The sequence below is a fragment of the Copadichromis virginalis genome, linkage group LG7, assembly GCF_057382275.1.
Source record: "Copadichromis virginalis isolate Kocher_CV1m ecotype Utaka linkage group LG7, C_Virginalis_male_GT1.1, whole genome shotgun sequence".
In the NCBI taxonomy this organism is placed as follows: Eukaryota; Metazoa; Chordata; class Actinopteri; order Cichliformes; family Cichlidae; genus Copadichromis; species Copadichromis virginalis.
In genome coordinates, this window is record NC_140624.1 from 3,115,891 (window position 1) to 3,136,968 (window position 21,078).

Sequence of the window (21,078 nt, forward strand, 5' to 3'; positions counted from 1 at the left end):
CTGTTATGTGCTGGATTGTCTCAGGGGCATCTTTACACATCCTGCACCTGGGGTCTTGCCTGGTGTGATCGACCCCAGCCTCTATGGATCTTGTGTAGGGATGGGTATTGTTTAGGTTTTATCCGATACCAGTACAAAACCGGTACTTTTGAAACGGTGCTGGTGCTCAAACGGTGCTCAAACCGGTGCTTAAAGAATGGAGAACACAAAATTGGTCCAAAAACCTCTCATGTTCAGCTGTTTTTTTGTAAAAAGATAACAATGTTAGCCTTTTCTGCAGCTGTGGGGCATATATGGCATCACTCTTGGCTGGAAGCAGTGCTTAAACAATGGAAAAAACACAAACTTTGTCCAAAAACCTCTCACGTTCAGCTGTTTCCCACTTTTTCTTTGGTCATTTTAGCCTTTTTGGCCAGGGTGAAGGGAGTATCTGCCATCAAACAAGAAGACAGCCGCATGTAGCTATGATGATGTTTGCTAGTTCACCTTACATGCATTAATGTAATAACGTGGTTAGCCTACTCAATGTAAATTACACACCAACAACATTAAGCTACTCACGCAGAGAAGAACGGCTGCTGCTGCATCATCATCCTCATCATTTCTGCTACACTGGCAGGGCTAGGGGCCAGGACTCTCCTCTTCGGGTTTTTGGGGGATGTTGCTAACTCCGGGTCCGATAACAGGCACCACACCTGCAGTAGATGTGCTCGGTGTGAGGTCTCACAGCAAGCTATCAAATACGGCGCATTTCTCGGCTTTTAAAAAAAACGCTATGCGTCGCCAGGTGTTTAATCGGATTCTTGGTGTTACCTCCTTTGACAGTATCACAGTATCAGCTTAAAGCACTTGTTGCTGCTGAGTTTGCATCTTTTGCTGTGAAGTACAGCCAGACTTTTGAACGCTTTGCGTTGGGCATTTTTAATCTGTAGCTCTGTTCTAAAAGAACATACGTACCTGGGCCCGCCTACTATCCTCAGAAATGTAAAACGTAAAACGATTGAAAAAAAAAAAAAAAAGCACCGAAATGTGCGCTGCTTTTCGGTCTGGTTACTACCGTTTATGTCAGATACCGGTACCCATCCCTAATCTTGTGCTCAGAGCTTGTTCCTGTGTTGCCATGATTAGTGCCTCTGTGCTGTCTTTCAGTCCGGCTTTGTCCAGCCACTGGTAGGATTTCTGGATATCAGCCACCTCCGCTATCTGCCGGTGGTACATACCGTGCAGGGGCCTATTTTACCAAAGAGTAAAACAGTGAAATGTGGATTATTAAATATTAGGTCTCTCTCCTCCAAGTCTCTGTTGGTACATGACTTAATAATTGATCAACAAATCGATTTACTCTGCCTTACAGAAACCTGGTTGTAGCCGGATTTTTTTTCTGCTCTTGACGAAGGCGGTCGCACTTTTCTCCTCTCGTCCTCCTCCTCTTCCTTAGCTTCCCCTTTGGTTTGGCTAAAACCTAAAAGTAGTCAGGTTCTATTGGCTCCATATACATTCTGATGTCTGATTACTTATTATCTTTAAAACATCCATCAGACTCAGAAGATGGGATGTTTTCATTGCATGTAATTAAAAAAATGCCATTGTTGCAGGGCACAACTGCCTGTCCCAATACAGGATGTTTTGTAGAAGTGGAGTCTGTCGGTTTTTGGCTTCTACACTGAAGCTGGTTTAGACTGAAGTTTTATGACACAGTATTTCCTTCAAATAGTCCTTATTTAGATGTTAATGGCTGCCCATGTATAGGTAGTAACTCATTTAATCATGGTTATTTTCTTCATTCCTCCACTACCATCAGCTGCTGCAAATACAATATTAAACACTATTTTAGGCACGTTCCATAACACAACCATTACTTTCCTCTGTAACAGTGACATTAGTAATGGGTGTACTCACTTGCAGTTTGATGAACAAAATATTTGCGGTTTTGCATGTTTGGAGTCTTCAACTAAATGAGTTGAAATAACTTGATTGACACTGTTTTTGTGGTCGTTGCAAGTGTTGTCCAATGTCCTCACCTTAAAATTCACCTTGCCACATATTTGCTTTGGGCATTTAACACCTGCATGAATTGAAACCCAGACCGGTGGGAATGTTTTGGTTAACACAGGGCCTGGAGTCAGCTTCAGTTTTCACTGTAAGGTTTATTTCTCTGTCTTAAACATCGTCATTGAGTTGTCACAGATAAAACTGTCTGCCGCCAGCTTTGAGGCGACGTTACAGTTTGTAATTGATTTTAGCAGTTGCAAAGGAATTCAGAAATGAAATGCTGAGATTCTGTTTCACAGAGTGACATTTAAAGATGCACCAGGCGTCTTTGTAAATATTTGGGACGTGAAATTAGAAAATAGCACAAACTGACTCGTTGTCCTTTTCATTCTCTCTCCTTTCATCCTTCTCTCTCTGTCTCTCTTTCTAAATGTCACTCAGCCCTGCTTCCTGTAGTAGCGTTCCACTTGTCCACTCTGGGTGCTTAGAGGAGTTAATAGGTGGCCTGGCAGCGCTCGTTCAATACACAGTCCCATTACTGCGAGGCTCACATACCGCACTGCCACAGCAAAGTGCAATCAGACCCCCTCTCTGTTTCTCCATCTCTCTCCCCTCTCCTGTCGCTTCCATCACCATCAGGGTGGCTTCGCTTCTCACACCTCTTCAGATTTATCATTCCTCTGCCTGGTTACGTCGTCATCCATCTCTGGGAATTTTCTTCATTTTGTCTCCCGTATCCTCCTGTGTCCACGTCCACACCTGAAACACACAGTTCAAGATTTCACCCTTTCCTCTCCCGTTTCTAGCCTCTTAGCTCAGATGAAGGTGTTTGGTCGTTGAATGAAGCTGCCAACCGCTTGGCTTTTTAAAAGCCTTCATTACTCAGGTGGATGCTGCAACCGATGCTGGAGTTGCTATTTGTTTATGTAAACAATGTGTGTGTGTTTGCGTGCGTGCATGCGTGTGTGTGTGTGTTTTGGTGAGAATGTGAGAGAAAATGTGCATTTTAGCACACCCTGTTTCTATTTCCCTTTTAGTACAATTTAACACAAAGTGGTGATGTTGAGTTGTGCGTGTGTGCGTGTGACAAAGCTACTTAGTATTCTCAATCAATAGCATAATCATGCCTTTTCCCTGCGGGCACTCAAAGCCTTAATCAGGACCAAGTTCAATTGTTCTGTAGGTCTTTCATCAACTGTCGAGTGAGCCACAAACGGCGTCTCTGCCAGATGGACCAACATGAGAGTAGCATGACAAACAGTAACACGTGGGAAGCATGTTTGTGAGTTTGTGCGCGTGCCTGCGAGACACAAACGACCTCAAATTGGTGTTTTGTCTTCATTTTCCCACTCTGTTGTGCAGACTTCTTCTGTACAGATGACCCACTCTGCTTAATTACATTGTTAATGACTCTTCCTCATTAATGATGTTTGCTGTCTCCTGAGCAAAGAAATGAGTCAAAGCGGGGCTCGGAGTATTCGGCAGGGTGAGGTTTAGGCTCCGGCAGAGAGGCTTGCCGGAAAAACCGAAGCTGTGATTAGGCAGAAGAATAAACGAGGACAGAAATAGACATTCAGTGAAATAAACCAAGAATAGTTTGTGTAAAATTATTTTGACCTCTAAGAGCTCTCGTGGGTGTAGTTTTCAACTTTTTTACTCTTCTTTTTTCCTCTTCTTCACCATGAGCTGCTCACTTGTCTTGACCTATACCCAAATTTGGGTGCAGAGTCCCATTGAACATATCCACATGACCATATACACTCACTGGCCACTTCGTTAGTTATATCTAGTATGGGGTTAGGGCCCCTCTTACCTTAAGTACTTCCTTAATTCTTTGTAGCATTAATTCATCAAGGTGCTGGACAGAGATACTTTTTTCAAGTAACGAGTAAAGTAAGGGATTACTATTGCAAAAATGGTAATTAGATTACCGTTACTTTCCCGTAGGAACGCTGCGTTACTGCGTTACTAAAACCGTGATTTTTTGCGAGAATGTCTCATGACAGTGACGTAAGCGAGTGCGACGTTCGTGACAACAGCTGTGTGCAGATCAACAATGGATCACATATCGAGTGCAGAGAGAGTATGAGTGTGCAGCATTTAAAGCCTGGAAGTACTGACCTTACTTTGAGTTTGATTCCATACAAAGTGACAAAAACATTAGTGTCCGCTGTGCGTGGGAAGAAAACTTCTTTTTACAGCAAAAAAACCCCTAAACAAGCACCGAGTAGCTACGACGTAATGGGAAATTCACAGAGAAACTGCCGTATCCTTCCACTGACTGCGGCACACCTGCACCAGGGTAAACCTCCGCCTACCCCACTCCTGCTTTACAGGTGAAAATAGAGCAACAGGACAGCTGAGTCTTTGACTTTATTTATTTTCTGCTGTGTTTTACTTGCATCTATTTGAAAGACTGAGTGTAAACACAAAAAATATTTTATTTTATGTGCTGGAATGTGCAGAAAATAGGTTTAAATGTTAAACTAATTTCTTCCAGTCAGAGAATGTTGCAGATAATTAAATGTTTGCTTGATGCATAAAGTTAAAAGATTAAAACTAATAAAACAAGTTTAAAAAAAAGACTTTTCCATTTGATTACATTTTGTATGATGGATTATGCAGAAAAAGTAGAATTGGGCTGAAAGATCTATCACTTTATCACCTATTCAGGTTGTAAATCGTGTTTTTAAAAGTAACTAAGTAACTAAGTAATTAATTACTTTTGAAAATAAGTAATCAGTAAAGTAACGGGATTACTTTTTTGGGGAAGTAATCAGTAATTAGTTACTGATTACTTTTTTCAAGTAACTTGACCAACACTGGTGCTGGAATCATTTCTCAGAGATTTTGGTTCACACTGACATAATCGCCTCACACACTTGCTGCAGATTTTTCAGTTGCAACTCCATCATGTAAGTCTTCCATTCCACCACATCCCAAAGGTGCTCTATTGGATTGAGATCTGTGAAAGTCATTTGAGTGAAGTGAACTCATTGTCTTCTTCAGAAAACCAGTTTGATATGATTTGAGCCGTGTGACATGGCATATTATCCTTCTGAACATGGCTACACATTCCCAGATAGCAAAATTGGTATGGCCTAGATCTGGCCCACACAATGTGCTTACACATGGCCCACATACCGCAAAGAATGACGGCCCTTTGGTGGCCCAGATCTGGTTTAACAGAGGTGGCCTACACATGGGCCAGCACAAGGCCAGTTGCAGACACACTGCTGGCCCTGTGCTGGCCCAGAACAGTTTCAGTTCTGGCCCCAGATGTCAGCCTAATGTGTACCTTAATCAAGCCATGTAATAACAACATGTGCCAGAACATAATAGTACATAATAAAGTGTACACTCACAAACCTGCATTTGAAACGTTGGCTACCATAGCAGTATAGAATTGCAACATGGCATTTGGGTCTTCTAACAAAAATAGGAAAATAGGAACATAAACAGTGCCATCATTGAGATACATGACACCAGTCAGTCAGATCTGGGCCAGACCCGTTTCCTATGAGCCTGGCCACATAAACCAAACCACAATCGAGCCAGATGTGGCATGCCATCACATAGACAGTGCCATCTATGCCAGGCCTGGCCATATCTGGATGACATACCACTCACCATGCCAGAAGTCAGGTAGCAGTGCTGGCTAAATACCAGCTCTGGGCCAAACCTGGACCAGGCAGTGCAAATGGTTCAGAGTAGCAGCTAATAAGTCTTTTAAGTCTTTTTAAATACTAATAATGAGATAACACTTTGTTCCTTTTTATGCTATGGAGAGGAGCAGAGTAAAGGGAAAGACAGAGTCAGTAAAAACAAAGATGGCAGTTGTGCAGGACAATGGAGAAAAGGGAAAAAGTGGCTCAGTGAAAGGAAAAAAACAGCAGAGATAAAACAGCAAAAGAAATCTCAGCGTCACTTAAGAGCCTTCTTTGAAGAAAAAGAACTTCAGCTGAACAAAAACCAAGTATTTTCCCTGAGGAATACTGGCGTCTCTGAGAGAGAGAGTGAAGTAAAAGCACAATGATTTAAAATTCCTTAGCTTGCCTATTTTTGGAGCAGTTCAATCAAACCGTTGAATGTTTACCCCGAAAGTTTAAATTGTTAGGGGAGCGTAACACACCGCTGACACTCCCTGATCAGCCTGTGGGAGCAGTGGGAATAGCCTGGTTCTTATGAGCCTGAGCTGGTTAAACTGGATGAAGCCAAGTCAGCTGGACACTGGAATGTTTTTAAAGCTTTCAGAGTGAAGTTGGTAATAAAATACATTTTGTGACTTTGAAACTTTGCTGAGAAAAAAAACTCAATAGAAATGTGAAGAATCCTTCAGATCCAGTCAACAGCCTGAATGACAAACCTTTTAGAAGAGCACGTTGTTGCACTGATGCATGGCTGGCAGACTTCTCGTTACTGACTGAATGCTGGATTGTGCCATAGATTTTGCGTAACTTTACATATGCATAGTAAAAGTGTAACCTTCTAAAATTTATTTTAGACAGAAAATTCCCAAACTTTTAAAGCATTTTTTTTAATCAGTACCTATATGTGCAATTTTTATGTCCTGCTGATGATTTAAATTACAGCTATTACTCTCTCCATTCAGATAAGTTAGGGGTTTCAAAAAAGCTGCCTATAGAGTAATGAAGTTGGAAACAGTTTCCAGAGGGACTCGGGCTATATCAGAGCATAAAAAGAGTCACATATTTCTCCAGACATAAAAGTGTCCAAAGGAATCGAGTCGCGGTTGGATTATCACCGCTCTAATATGAGTGAGTCATCTGAGTTCATTGTAACAATAGACCTTTGGTAGGATCCTTTGTGATCTTACGAGCATGCATAGGAGCGAGACTGTCATCTGCAGCTGATCTGTGACGAATTAAAAATGAGAAAGTTTAACCATTCGTGTGTCATTGGTAGCGTAGTGAACTGAAGCTGTCATCTGTGTACAGTAGACTCGTGCATTCTTCCGGTTCTTATATTAGAAATGGTTGAGATCATTTTCACTTCCTCTGGCCTGTTTGTCAAAATAAGAACACTTGGTTTAAAGGAAGTCACCTTTAAATGAAGCTATTATTTAAAAGGTGCTCAAATTGAATCATTAAAATGCGTCACTGTGCAGAAGAGTCACAAAGACATATAACCTGAACCATCTACATTTGGTACAGTTACACATATCTTGAATAATTTCTATGGCAGGGCGAGCTTGTTTGTGTTCCTCATCAGCCTGAAGGGAGCCCAGGGGAGAGTTTGATGCCGCTCTGCAAGGGTAGCTGAAGGATAGTGCAGGACTGCCGTCCCCACGGTCATTAGGCTGCCTGTGCTCGACACACACTCATCATCCATAGCGATCTCGCAGAGGTCTCCGTCCCGCTCGCAGAGATCCCTCACTTTCTCTCTGGTGGTTTGACTCGTCTTAGCCCCGTCTCTTTCTTGCTGCATGCTGGATGAATTCTGTTTTCCGCAGCCTCTCTGTCTCTGTCTCTCTGCACTCCCTCACCCCCTCCCGTGTGACCCTTTTACTGTATGTCTCACTGATGACTGATTGTCCTGGCCAGGCCCAGCCAGCTCTAATAAAAAGAATAAACTCATATTACATTCATGCCTATGGGTCTTTGCTGTTCACAAAGAAAGAATAAAAAATAGAGGAGAGAGCAGAGAGTAGGTGGAGTGGGAGTGAGGTGCTGTAAGAGCATAGAGCATGAAGGGTAAGAGTTGAAGGAGCTTGACAGTAAATGAGTCAAGACTGCAACAAAAAGGAGAAAAGGGTGGGAAGGAGGCAAAAGCTTGAGAAGGCAGTGTGAATAACTGATGGAAGAGTGCAATAAGCAGTGATGAGACGGTGATTTCTGTACTGTGCTTTTCGCAAATTTTCAGATGACTTCTTCAAGGTCCCGTGTTAGGAGCAGGCTGCCAGCTTGGCTGATGACTCGAGTCTTTCTTTTCAGCCCCGTGTCTCCGACAGTCTTTCCTTTGCTTTCTCTAACTTGCTCTGATCAATCAGAAGCTTAGACTAAACTTCACTCTGACTAATGATTTTTCACTGCCTCTCCTGCTGCTTCTTAGACAACGGGAACTTAATCAAGAAAATAAAAAAATCAGTTTAAACTTTTCAAATGAAAACAAAAAGCTACTTTTGGCTGATAGTGCTGTTATTTTGGACTCTTTGGGAGGCCTAATCAACAGGAGGATTGTTTGTGTGCTGTATGAAAGAAAGCATTTTAAGGTAATAATTTAACATTTTGGGAAATAAAAACTTGTTTGCTTGAAAAAGCATTCCCTCCTTTTATGCCTGTGCGATAAATATTCACCTGAAGTCAGCAAATTAGTTAGTGATAATAAGCAACTCCAAGGCCAACTGACAGAATAATCATCTGCTGCATCTGTACAGCTGAACTGTGAAACTGACATGCATGATTTTAGGTTAGAGTCACGTGAAAAGAATTTTTCATTAAATTCTGTGTTGTCTTGTTAAGAGGCTGTGTAGCAGCTAGATGCTACTAATCAAATGCACTGGATTAATTAATCATGAGCTGATGTGACCACCTCTATAAAGCAGAGGGTTAGGCAGTTTGCTGGTCTGGAATATTAAGCTGTGTGTTAATAATACAATGCCACAATCTTCCCTGGAGTGGATGTCCCAGCAAAATCACCCCAACATCAGACTGCGCAATACTCATTGCAGCAGTTTCCTGCACCTTAACAGCGGGCATGTTGGAGGGTATACTGGTGCTTCCTGGAGTCTTCATTGGTTGCCAGTCAATACATTTCTCACTCATAACCCTTCCTAACGTGGAGTTGTAATTTTTACACTTGTTGTTTTCAGTACAAATTTAACAAATGATTTCTATCATGTTTATGAGTGATGGGTTAATAAGCGGGTAGGTACAATCCAGCAGAACCAGACTAACTGTTCTCGGTTTGACGTTTAGCTTTATGCTAAGTTATGCTAACTGGCTCCAGTTATGCTAGCACACTAGCATCTATCTTCTGTCTAATGCTGAGCAAGAAAGCCAGTTTGCAAAATGTCAGTGCTTTGAGGAAAGCTCACACTTGTCTCTTTGTGTTTCCATTGCTCCAGTGTGAAAATGGTGCTGCTGTGGACAGCTGGTGACGTCTTCAAGACCACCTATTTTGTGATGAATGAAAGCCCGGCGCAGTTCTGGGTGTGCGGTTCAGTCCAGATCCTGATTGATGTCGCCATCCTCCTCCAGGTCCTGTTTTACAGCCAAGACACAAGAGCCAAGCTGGGCTGAGCATGGCTGTTACAGTGACTAACACAAAAGCCCGAGTGTTTGAGTAAGTTTCGAGGACTCTGATGACTTCACGCCCTTTACAACATGCTGCAGTGTTGATAACGTTTAATGTTTAGTGCCAGAGTAAGGACAAATCAAAGTCAAATAGTGTGTTTGTTTTGTTTTTCTTTGGTGTGTTTGTTCACTTCTTTTACTGTTCATACTATCCTAGTGTCAAAGAGACCCAACCGAGTGACCTGTAAACGCCGTAAAGCCAAAATTCATGCATTAGCATCTTTAATCATGCCCTAGCACCTAAATGCATTTGCCTGTACATTTGTCCTTATTTTGCTACGTGTCTCCTGAAGTGTAGTGGGCATGGAAATTGTAAGGAGGATGCATTACTCATATTGGCAGCTCACTAACGACAAATATGTGCTTCTGTAACAACCAGTCCTGCACTGGTAGGCCTCCACTGGACCCTGCTGCCTGACTGATGGCTCTCCCACTTCACACTCCTCACTTCACTGGACTGTTTCTCATGATACATAATATGTGAGCTTGTCTGTGCCTTTGCATGTGTGCGAGGTTGTCGTTCTCTCTGGTGTGTTAGCACAGCTAAAATTGATTTTCGCCGTTGGCATCAAGAGCCAAGCCAAAGCTTCAGAATGTACATGGAGTAATCTACACAGGCCATCAATCTGTGTGTTATGTATGGTGGTTTGATTGACGTGCAGTACATGTCTCCACACAGTATACATAGAAATATGAAAAATGTGGGCAGTGATGGTTTGCACTTTTCCTCAGCTGCAAAATGTGTTGCGGGCATCGGAAACACAGCAGACTTCAGGGCAACTAAACTTCTCGAGGGGACAGTGTTACTGAATCTTTGTGCTATTGCAATTTCTGCCAGTGTATTTAGGTTAAGCTGTTTTTTGCTCATCTTTTCCTCATTCAAAAGGAGGAAAGATTTATATATATATATATTTACCTTGGTTATTGACTAGATGGTGTCCACACCCAGTAAATAATAAGTGTGCTGCTAACAGATATTTAAAAAAGGTCAATTGTTCGTGTTCAGTTTTCTTAAACTTCATCATTAAGTCAAATCCCTTCATTATCAAGCCCATCGTTAAAATCAAAGGTGATTTTATTTTCAGCAACAGGAAATAACTTTTCTTTTAACAATCATTTCCTTTTCTGATTGGCTCATTAATACACTCGCTGTGATTTTAATAGGTCACTCAGTCTAACTGCAGGTGGCTGATTCTTCGCTTTAGTCCAAGAGGTGAAGTGGTGAAAAAAAAATTATTATTTTTTCTTCCGGTCTCGTTGTTCCAGATCAATTATGTGTCTTTCAAATTTTGTTTCCTCATTTTAAAACATAATCAGGCTTATATGCACTGATTTACCTGTAAAACACTTAAAAATAGCTCATTAAAATCGTGTCTAAGATACTAACTGAGGGTCTAAAACTGAAGTTAGCCGATGCACTGAAAACAGGCGGATGCTGTGAAAAGAACCGAAAATGCTTCCAGCTCATCATTTCCACAGTCTGAATGACATTTAAGCGAAACCATAGAAATCAAAATCAAAAACAAAGACCCCTTTCAGACAGCTTAATATTTCATTTTCATTTAATCTAGGGTCAGTTTTTAAAATATTAGAAAAGCAAATTCTAGCAATATTTAACCTCCTAAGACCTGAACTCTTCCACAGCAGCATTTTTAATTTCTCTTTGCTATTTGGGCTGATTGGGACCTGATGAATGTAAAATTTTATTATTATTTTTTTAAACCTGACTTTTGGTTCTGAATAAAATGAGATCCACATATGAGGACATTTGTTTTAAATTTCGATAGAACAGTGGCAGTATAATGTCTTCGTAAGTGGATTTCAGGCCCTTGTAGAGCAAAATCTAGTATTTTGGTCTAGACGACCCAAAATGTGATGTCCACATATGTGGACACCAGGTTCTAGGAGGTTAATGCATGATTTGCTTCTTAGTAAAGCTTAATTTAAGACTGGTTTGCCCTTATTTAAGTGGATTCGGGCCAGTGATTCAGAAATCCAAAGTTAACAATGGATTCTGCCAAAAATCAGCAGATTCTGAATGCAGATGTCTTGCAGTGAAGTTCGACTCACAGGAGGAACATCAGCTGAAACCTCTGGAACAGCCCTGCAGTCTCTCAACCTGAACAACATGCCGTGTGAGCCCTGTCTCACAAAATGATCTGCAAGAAGACGGGCTGACAATTCATGTGTGAAGGATGACTTGTAGCTGACGACATCTCTCAGGGATGCCCCGACTTTTATATAAAACTGTACATCAACTAATGGCTACAAAGAAGTCAATAAAATAGAACGACTCCCTATTGTCTCTCAGAAAGTCAGACCCACTTTAGTGTCTCCACTCACATAGAAATGTGCTGCTGGATGGGGCAAAGGTTATGTAATGCACGGAAAACGTGCTAACCTTTGGTTTAGTTCCTTCATGCTTCCGTGTAAAAGCTCCGATGAGCTCGGCTCTAGAGGCAGCAGCGGCTGGAGTGTTTTCCACGAGGTTCACGTTTTCACATCTTCAGTTTGAATGCGCTCTCTGTTTAATAGGTTTTGGGGAAACCTTGCAGCCATAACAGAAGCAGTTAAACTCTGCATTCTCTGCAGCTTATAATATGCAAAACAGTTCACATGTACTTTATTCAGAGGCTCTGTCTATAATTGAAACAGCAATTTAAAAATAGAGCCTTAAGGTTAGTTTTGGTTCTGTTACCTACTGCTTGATAGTTTCCTCCTACAAAAACACTGCAGGGTCAAATACATCAGTCCCAGCAGCTGATCAGTACTCGGAACAGGTTTCTTTTTAGTTTTCCACTTGCATGATTTAATTAAGTAATGAAGTTTCAAGCTGATTAAATCTTCCACACTTTTACCTCACCAGTTTCCATTAGTTGATCTACACCTGTTTATCTCAGTGAACATCATATTTAAATTACCCGCTTTTGCTGTTATGGTTTTTATAATGAAGGCAGCAGCAGCAGCCTGCAGCAGCCAGCATGTCGGTACCATTAGCTCAATAATAAAAAAATATTGTTTGGTCTGCTTTGGAAACAGACCAAGTTTGCATGCATTCTTTAAATCCACATATCTCAGATCTGTTTGCCATGTTGTAAGCTGCATGTGGCTTATCGCCTCTATCCTGCACACCACAGTTGTATTTTGTTCCAGTTCTATGTCATGTATGCTCTTATCATCAGATGTGTATTTTTATATTGTTTTTCCTCTGCAGAGGCTCAGAATAGCACCCACACCGACTTTAGTTTAACATTTGCCTGCTCTGTAGCCTTTTCCTCTCAAGGACAGCAGGACAAATGAACACACACATACACACACACATACACACACACATGCGCCTCAGGTGTGATAATCACTGAAGTTCATATGATGGTAAATCTACTTGTTGCCTTTCTGCATGCAGAGGGAGGATATGCTGTGTAACAATAATAAGCCAAAAGATCCTTTCTGTTGAACCAAAAGTACAAACAAAGTAACTTTTCACTGGAATATAATGAATATAATGTAACTGTGATGTAAAATGTAAGAGTTTGTGACATCAGGTATGTAAAAATACTGCAAAAATGTTAATGTCTGAACGTTTTACTGTCTTATGGCAGCTCTATGTATGTATGTGAAATATTTATCATCATCAAATATAAACTATTTTGAGTCCATGGTGTAGTGCTGTGTGCTTTCTGTCTCTGTGAACTCTGTGAATGTGAAGCATGTGAAGAAGAAAGAGTTTGACAGACAGAATAGAAGCCTGGTAGTCTGAGTGATTAGCTTTAACATGGCTAAGATCTAACATATAACATTTCCAACAGCTTAGCTAGAAACACCAGACGTGAACCACATATATGTTCTCTACATTCCCGTACAGTAGATATATCTTTTCTACAGAACAGGTCCCAGTCGAGCTGTCTTGCAGTGAGATAAAGTGCAGAGGGAAAACCTTGAATTCTTTTATTTAAAAGGATTGAGCACCAAATAAATAATGAAAAAGACTGAGGTAGAGTTCAGACTTTTCTGTTGCTGAACGCACGGAATTGAAGATCTGCGGGTTAATTAAGACTCGTGTCCCTCCAAGGCTTTAATCCCCTCTACCTAATTCAACATCACACACGCAGATGGTTGCGGCATCGCTTGGTTCAAGATAACTCACAGCAATAAAGAGGAGCGCTGCAGCGTGGATAGTAAAATATTAAGGAAGCTGGCTATAGTTTGAGTGTTGGACAAGGACAGAATGTGTGCTGCACCTGTCGGTCTCTAGCATATCGAGACTATCTCTCCACACGTTACATGTTCCATATGCACGGGGTACGACCCCCTTGGTCGTGGCGTGTGGATATTTCTTTAAGACACTCCGGCACTCCCGGCTACGCCCCACAGCTCACGTGTAAAACAGCTGTGCTTTCAGTGGATTCATGTTTTGGCCTGGCTTGTACATCCATTAATAATAGATAAACTGGAATGCAGGCTTGAACTTGAACGCTGTATCTGATCCTGATACCTGTAACGTGTGTCTCATTGGTATCACATAGCATGATGGCAGTCATGACTTTGTCTATGGGTTTTAAAATGTTTCGTCATAAATCTCATAATGGATCTATCTGACCACCTGCCATCAGCTACGTCTTTCCATCCACCCATCCATCAGCTGATAATTCCAACATGTCTGTCTTTACAGTGGCTTGTTTTAATGATGGATGAGGTGGGCTGAAATAGTTCACCTGCACCCCATGTCCACGAGGTCTGCTCTGCTCCGGTCTGCTCCATTTATTAATGATAGGTGACGAATATTGAATAATAATGAATACACCATGTTTCTTAAAACACTGATTCTTGTTTATGTGTTCCAGGATAACTGTCCTTATTGTTTCTACCCTCATGTTCATCCTCTAGTTCTTTACATATGCTTCTCCTGGCTGTTACACAGAGTTCCTGCTTTATTTTGGTAATTATTTTCTTTGCTTTTCTTCTATTGTTTTACTTCCTGTCTTTGTCCTAGTTCTCTGCTGAGGTTAGTTTCATGTGTCTTGTGCTAGTCATTCAGTTTCTATTTAAACACATCAGCCGCTTAATTAGCCATACACCTGGTTAATTGCTTGTTAAATATCTAATTAGCCAATTACATGGCTGTGACTTTAAACGTGGCATGGTTTTTGGTGCCAGACGGATTGGTCTGAGTATTTCAGAAACTGCTGATCTGCAGGGATTTTCCCATGCAACCATCTCTACGGTTTACAGAGAATGATCTGAAAAAAGAAACTATCCAGTGAGCGGCAGGGCTCTGTTAAAAACCTTCAAGGAGACCACAATTGGTGCTTCAACATGAAGGCAGGAGGAAGGAAGGCAAGAGTAACAGTAACCATTCTAGCCAGAACGGGAAACTGAGACTGGCACAGGCTCACCAAAGTTGGACAAAACAAGAGCAGAAAAAATCTGCCTGGTCTGATCAGTCGCAATTTCTGTTGCAACATTCACATGTTAGAGTCAGAATCTGATGTAAACAACTCTGCCTTGTAGCAATAGTTGTTGGCGTAAGTGTGTTGGGGATATTTTCTCGCCACACCTCGGACTCTTTAGTACAAACTGATCATTTTCTAAACACCACAGCCTGCTGAGTATTACTGCTGAACATGTCCATCCTTTCATGACCACAGTGTACCCATCCTCTGATGGCTGCTTCCAGCAGAATAACACGAAGCTCAAATCATCGCAAACTGGTTTCTTGAATATGACAATGGCCTCCATAGATCTCAAATGGACTCCATAATCACCAGGTCTCAATATTTCTTCATATTTCTGACATCTTTCCTTCCACTTATCCAGTTTAGGGTTGCAGCAGGGCTGGAGCCACATGCATGTCTTTGGACTGTAGTAGCACGCACACGCAGGAAAGCACAAACTCCACAGCGTTTTCAGCCAATCAGTGGATTTTACCTTCTTGCTGTGCTATCAACCCTTGTGTAGCTGTGTTTTACTGCAGCGGTCCCCAACCTTTTTTGCACCACGGACCGGTTTATGCCCAACAATATTTTCACGGACCAGCCTTTAACGTGTCAGAGATGGGCGTTACTGTAATCCGATTACTTTTTTCAAGTAACGAGTAAAGTAAGGGATTACTATTGCAAAAACGGTAATTAGATTACCGTTACTTTCCCGTAGGAACGCTGCGTTACTGCGTTACTAAAACCGTGATTTTTTTGCGAGAATGTCTCACGACAGTGACGTAAGCGAGTGCGACATTCGTGACAACAGCTGTGTGCAGATCAACAATGGATCATATATCGAGTGCGGAGAGAGTATGAGCGTGCAGCGTTTAAAGCGTGGAAGTACTGACCTTACTTTGAGTTTGATTCCATAAAAAGTGACAAAAACATTAGTGTCCGTTGTGCGTGGGAAGAAAACTTCTTTTTACAGCAAAAAAAACCCCTAAACTTCCAACAAGCACCGAGTAGCTACGACGTAATGGGAAACTCACAGAGAAACTCGTGGATTCTTCCACTGACCGCGGCACACCTGCACCAGGGTAACCCTCCGCCTACCCAACTCCTGCTTTACAGGTGAAAATAGAGCAACAGGACCGCTGAGTCTTTGACTTTATTTATTTTCTGCTGTGTTTTACTTGCATCTATTTGAAAGACTGAGTGTAAACACAAAAAATATTTTATTTTATGTGCTGGAATGTGCAGAAAATAGGTTTAAATGTTAAACTAATTTCTTCCAGTCAGAGAATGTTGCAGATAATTACATTTTTGCTTGATGCATAAAGTTAAAAGATTAAAACTAATAAAACAAGTTTTAAAAAGAGACTTTTCCATTTGATTACATTTTGTATGATGGATTATGCAGAAAAAGTAGAATTGGGCTGAAAGATCTATCGCTTTATCACCTATACAGGTTGTAAGTCGTGTTTTTAAAAAGTAACTAAAGTAATTAAGTAATTAATTACTTTTGAAAATAAGTAATCAGTAAAGTAACGGGATTACTTTTTTGGGGAAGTAATTAGTAATTAGTTACTGATTACTTTTTTCAAGTAACTTGACCAACACTGGTCGCGGATAAATACAACAAAATAAAACTAGTACCGGTACCAAAAAAAAGAAAATTTATTCATAACACACGTGAAAAGACCCAGGAAAACCGAGTAAACGATAAAAACGATAACAAAATAACGCTGAAAACCGATAAAAACCCTGAAAACTATACATTTCACACCTGAGCCTCAACTCTCGCGGCCCGGTACCAAACGACTCACGGACCGGTACCAGTCCGAGGCCCGGGGGTTGGGGACCGCTGTTTTACTGTATGTCTATATTGGTTGAGCAGCATAAAGATGCAGTTGTACAGTTCTCTCCCGTAGTTCTCATTCTGAAATTAAAGTTTGATAGATCCTAAATCTTTATTTCTTGTCACATTTTGATGTATAATGTAGCCTAATGATTTGGCTTAAAATAACCTACAGGTTCGACTGTTCATCATAACACTTAAATGCTTCCTCGACCGTAGCCAATAGTTTGATGTAATGCACGATCCAAACTACCATCAGCAGCTGCAGTGAGCGTCTCCTTTCCAAAGTTATCCCTTATTTGGATAACGGTGTGCACTTTAATCAGCAGCAGCCAGATGTGTTTGTTTTGAAAAGCCTGTCTTACATCAGCTCAGCATAATCCCTAAAAGGACATGTTGGAAAATGGACAACATCCATGTGAAGGTTCCCCACTGATTACTACAGAGGATTCATAGGACGTTTTCTTCATCTTTTACCTTTTCTTACGACATAAATTAGGCCAAAAAAAGCAGAGCAGGAGAGAGAAAGGGATACAACTCGCTTCTGAAAATTCAAGCTCAAAGCAGGCTGATGGGCTCATAATAATAAGCCCAGGTATGTGACACAGGAGTTTTGAGAGCTCTTCCATTTGAGAATGACAAAAAAAATTCAGCTTCTTATCCTGTTATCAAGACTAATAAAAGCATTTCACTGCTCGTTTCCTGTACAAACAATTTCTGAAAATGACCCTTGGCACTTCTTTGGTCAAAGAGTGGAGGATAATGCACCAAGACAAGAGTCTTCAATGACAGATGGACAGACAGAAATCTTTTTTTTTTTTTTTTTTTTCTTTCTTTCTTTCTTCTTTTTCTTTTAGTCGACTAGTCACGATTACGTAGACTATCAAAATCGTCGACGACTGATTTAATAGTCGACGCGTCGTTTGAAGCTTTGTAAGATCCTGAAAAACGCAGGAATAAGTGGCAGGATTTAAGAGTGTAATAACGGACTGAAACAGAAGATGGCAGCACTGCATGTACAAGGATACCAGCTGCCGTTAAACCCCGAAGAAGAAGAAGCAGCGTCCCAGAATTCATAGCGCAGCCCAGCGCAGTTTCCAACAATGGCGGCAGCTAGTTAGTTTTAATATTACTCTTATTATTCTTTCTGGGTCACAAAATAAACATTTAACATATTTTCAGGCGGGAATGTAGCTGTGTAAACCTCAAATATCTGCTCAGTTTATCAAGACACCACATATTTTCAAAAGCGCTCCGACGTTTTCGGAGACGTCTGTTACCCACTAGCTCGATAGCGAGCCGGGGGCAAGGCTCACTAGAGCTGTGAGAACACCGGACTCCCGGCAAATCTTTTTCAAACCCACAGCCGTCTTTCGCTATTCAGGTTAAACGTGATATATAAGTCACTTAGATAACTTAAAAATGTAATTGTTTGGCTTTTTTTAGTATTTCATTTGTTCCTGAGTAAATCGGTTTGGCTGAGATTAAAGTTATAGTTTTTACACAGCTGAATAAATGTCAAGCAGACAGCTGATCATCAGAAGTGTGAGATGCTCGAGAATTTACTCCGGTGTCCTGTTATATTTTAGATAGCAAGGAGTTTATTAAACGTCACCGAAACAATCTGCAAATTTCATTAAAATTTAATAAACTATCATCTTGTCTTTATTTTTAGTTAGCACAGACCTTAAACACTTAAAGCTGTAAGCTAATGATAGTTATATAAGAGCAGATGCTGCTGGTGCAATAAGCTGTACGTTTTACCTCCAATGGATGATGATCTGATTAGTCGACTAATCGCAAAAATAATCAGTGACTAGTTGACTATCAAAATAACCGTTTGTGGCAGCCCTAATGGAGAGCGGTAAATTCTTCTCTGGGTATAAAGGTCATCCTACCAACATGGTCTTAAAGACTAAAATATAACATAGTTCATCAATCTGGTGGCAAAATGCACTGGATAGATTGCTATTCAGCAAAAAGGACTAGATGTCACAGAAAAAATCTTTATGTATTTTGTAGAATTTAATAAGCAGATGGTCGTCCAGTATGGGATGCTCTATAGCCTGGAGATTGATTTTTTCCTCCAATTTATTGCTCAGAGTAAAATGGAAAAGAGGAAGAGAACGATTCTCTGCTGGCTGCCCTGTCATCACTCACAGAGCTGATGACATTGAAAACACAAGAGTAAAGTGCACGATGTATGAGGCACCTGAGGAAAAGACAAAGCACGAGTCAAACTGTATACTTTTGGGAAATGCAGCATATCCAGATGGCTTGGGTTTAGGGCCGCCTCATGTTCCTGCAGTACGGGACAGTCAACCCCCCAGGTATGTAATGACAGGCCGGGACAGGATCAAACCCTCAAGATGGAAGAGGTTGTTCCAAGGTCACAGACTGTGGAGAACAGAGGAGGTGTAGGGGGGAAAAGAGAAGGACAAAGTGAAAAAAACACTCAGGAATCTTTAAAAATTCAGGTGTTGGAGAATTTCATGAAATCAAAAGCTGACCTTCTTCCACCCTTCGTTTAAAAAGATCATCTGAAACGTCCACGTGAGGTTTAAACTTGTACTCCGTGACAGATTGGAAGTATCGACCTTGTGTTTATGTTTGACGGTGGAGGCATCTCGTGGATCATCACGGATCGAGTGAATCGTGTCTCCTGATATGGCAGAACAACATCGCTGAAAAAGAAGTAGGAGATCCTCAAAATGATGATCATACTGAACACTGTATCCCAACTTCTGTGCAGATTAGATATGGAGACAGTATCAGTTTGGTAAGACTCTACCATGTAATCCAGATTGTGGTTACTCTTTTGGTGGCTGATCGAAATAAAATAAGCAGGAAATGATTTAGTACACTTAAATTCTATGTAATAACTCTGGGAATTTTTAATATTAACACATTTAAACAGTTTGCAGTGCAAACAATCTATTAATCAACAAAATCATCACATCAGATTTTCAGTGCAAAACTAGTTGCTGCTGCTTATTTTGACTGTTTTGAACAGTGCTGCTCAAAAGTCTTGAACCACTGCTTTTTCATATTTTCCAAGGAGCCAGACTATGGATTAGTTTGTTAAAGTGGTCTTGAGCAAAGGTTTGCTAGGTTTTCTGCAGTTTTTCTTTGGACACTGGCTGGTTTTCGACTCATTTTCAGTTCAGCTCTTTTGTGTTCCTTCCTTTGTTAATATCACTGATCTGTGAATCATTTAAGCATAAAGAGGAGTCAAACTTATAGGATGAAACGGTGTCTGTAGCACCTTAGCAAATAAACTATTTTAAATTGCATGCTTAGGCACTTTGTCACAAAATCATAGGGTTTGTTTCCATTTCTTTAGTAAAATTTATGAAAAATTCCAACGATCAAAGAGTTTGACGGGCATAAAATGCCAAGTGCCACTCAGCTCAGCACGACCAGGAAGAAATGACCCGAAAGACTGAAGCTCAAAGTCCTGATCTCATGGACTCGTGTGGAGTATTGACTATGTGCACGTTAGCATATGCTACTTCTGGTGCGGAAACTCCTGTGGGGAGCTTTGTTTCCGGTGTCCAATTCGCGCCTTGTTTACGGTCCAAAACAAGTTTTGCAAATGAATGAACCAAGCGGCGATTCACATTTCTATAGATGTCTCGGGCATTTACCCAATATATCTGTAAATGATGTTCATCGACTTGTCGATATTTTTCCCCGCGCCTCAGAGCAAAAGAGAAAAGGGATTCAAATGTTAGGTTTCTCAGCTGTCCCTCGTTTATCGCGGGTGTTATGTTCTAAAAATAACCAGCGAGAGGTGAAATCAAGTAGCCAATTTTATTTTTTGATGGTGCAAAACGTTTGGTGGACATCGTGGACATACAGCGCTGCACCTCAGAGTCACACTGCTAGCATCGATGCAGCGATTCTGTACTGTACAGGAGAGACGTCACGGAGGAGCTCGTCTGCAGCGATCAGGACACAGGACACAATGTGCCGTAAAAATAAGCATGCAAACTTGCACTAAAAAAAAATCTGCGAAACAGCGAGGTGAAAGGTGAACCGCGTTATAGCGAGGGACCGCTGTAATTTTGAAGGTAAGTCACAACATACCTTCGTAAATACAAGCAGTCGTTAATTTTTTGTGTGGCTTTTTTCACGGTTTGTTAACATGCTGTGCAGGTGTGTACTTGACTAGCTGATATCGACATAACGGGAAACATCTGGTTTGACTGTTCTTCAGCTGTAGTTTGAACGCTGAACATTTGCCTGTTTAAATCATGAGACCAGTCACTATACAGAGATGTGCTTCTGAATGTGGACGAGGTGTCTTCTGCTGCAGTGATGCAGTTCTGCTTGTGTTGAGTGATGTAAACAACTGATCAATCTAAACGCTTTAAACGTCAAAATTGATCATTAGATTTTTCATGACAGAACAGCGGTGAGTGTTCCCACCTTCTGCTCTTTGTAACTTAACGCAATCTTTCCTTTTTTCAAGTTTTGGACATGATTTTGGAGG

At 41.0% G+C, this 21,078-nt stretch overlaps 1 protein-coding gene across 3 annotated transcripts in view; it reads left to right on the forward strand.

The window, feature by feature from the left end:
• Positions 1 to 12,964, forward strand: part of LOC146704193 (solute carrier family 66 member 2) — a 59,098-nt gene extending 46,134 nt beyond the window's left edge. For all 3 annotated transcript variants that reach the window (XM_085461184.1, XM_085461185.1, XM_085461183.1), the window contains exon 5: positions 9,080 to 12,964. In XM_085461184.1, coding sequence (XP_085317310.1) covers positions 9,080 to 9,254 — 175 coding nt within the window. In that variant the 3' untranslated portion in view covers positions 9,255 to 12,964. The remainder of the gene's footprint in view (positions 1 to 9,079) is intronic.
• The last annotated feature ends 8,114 nt before the right edge of the window (positions 12,965 to 21,078 follow it).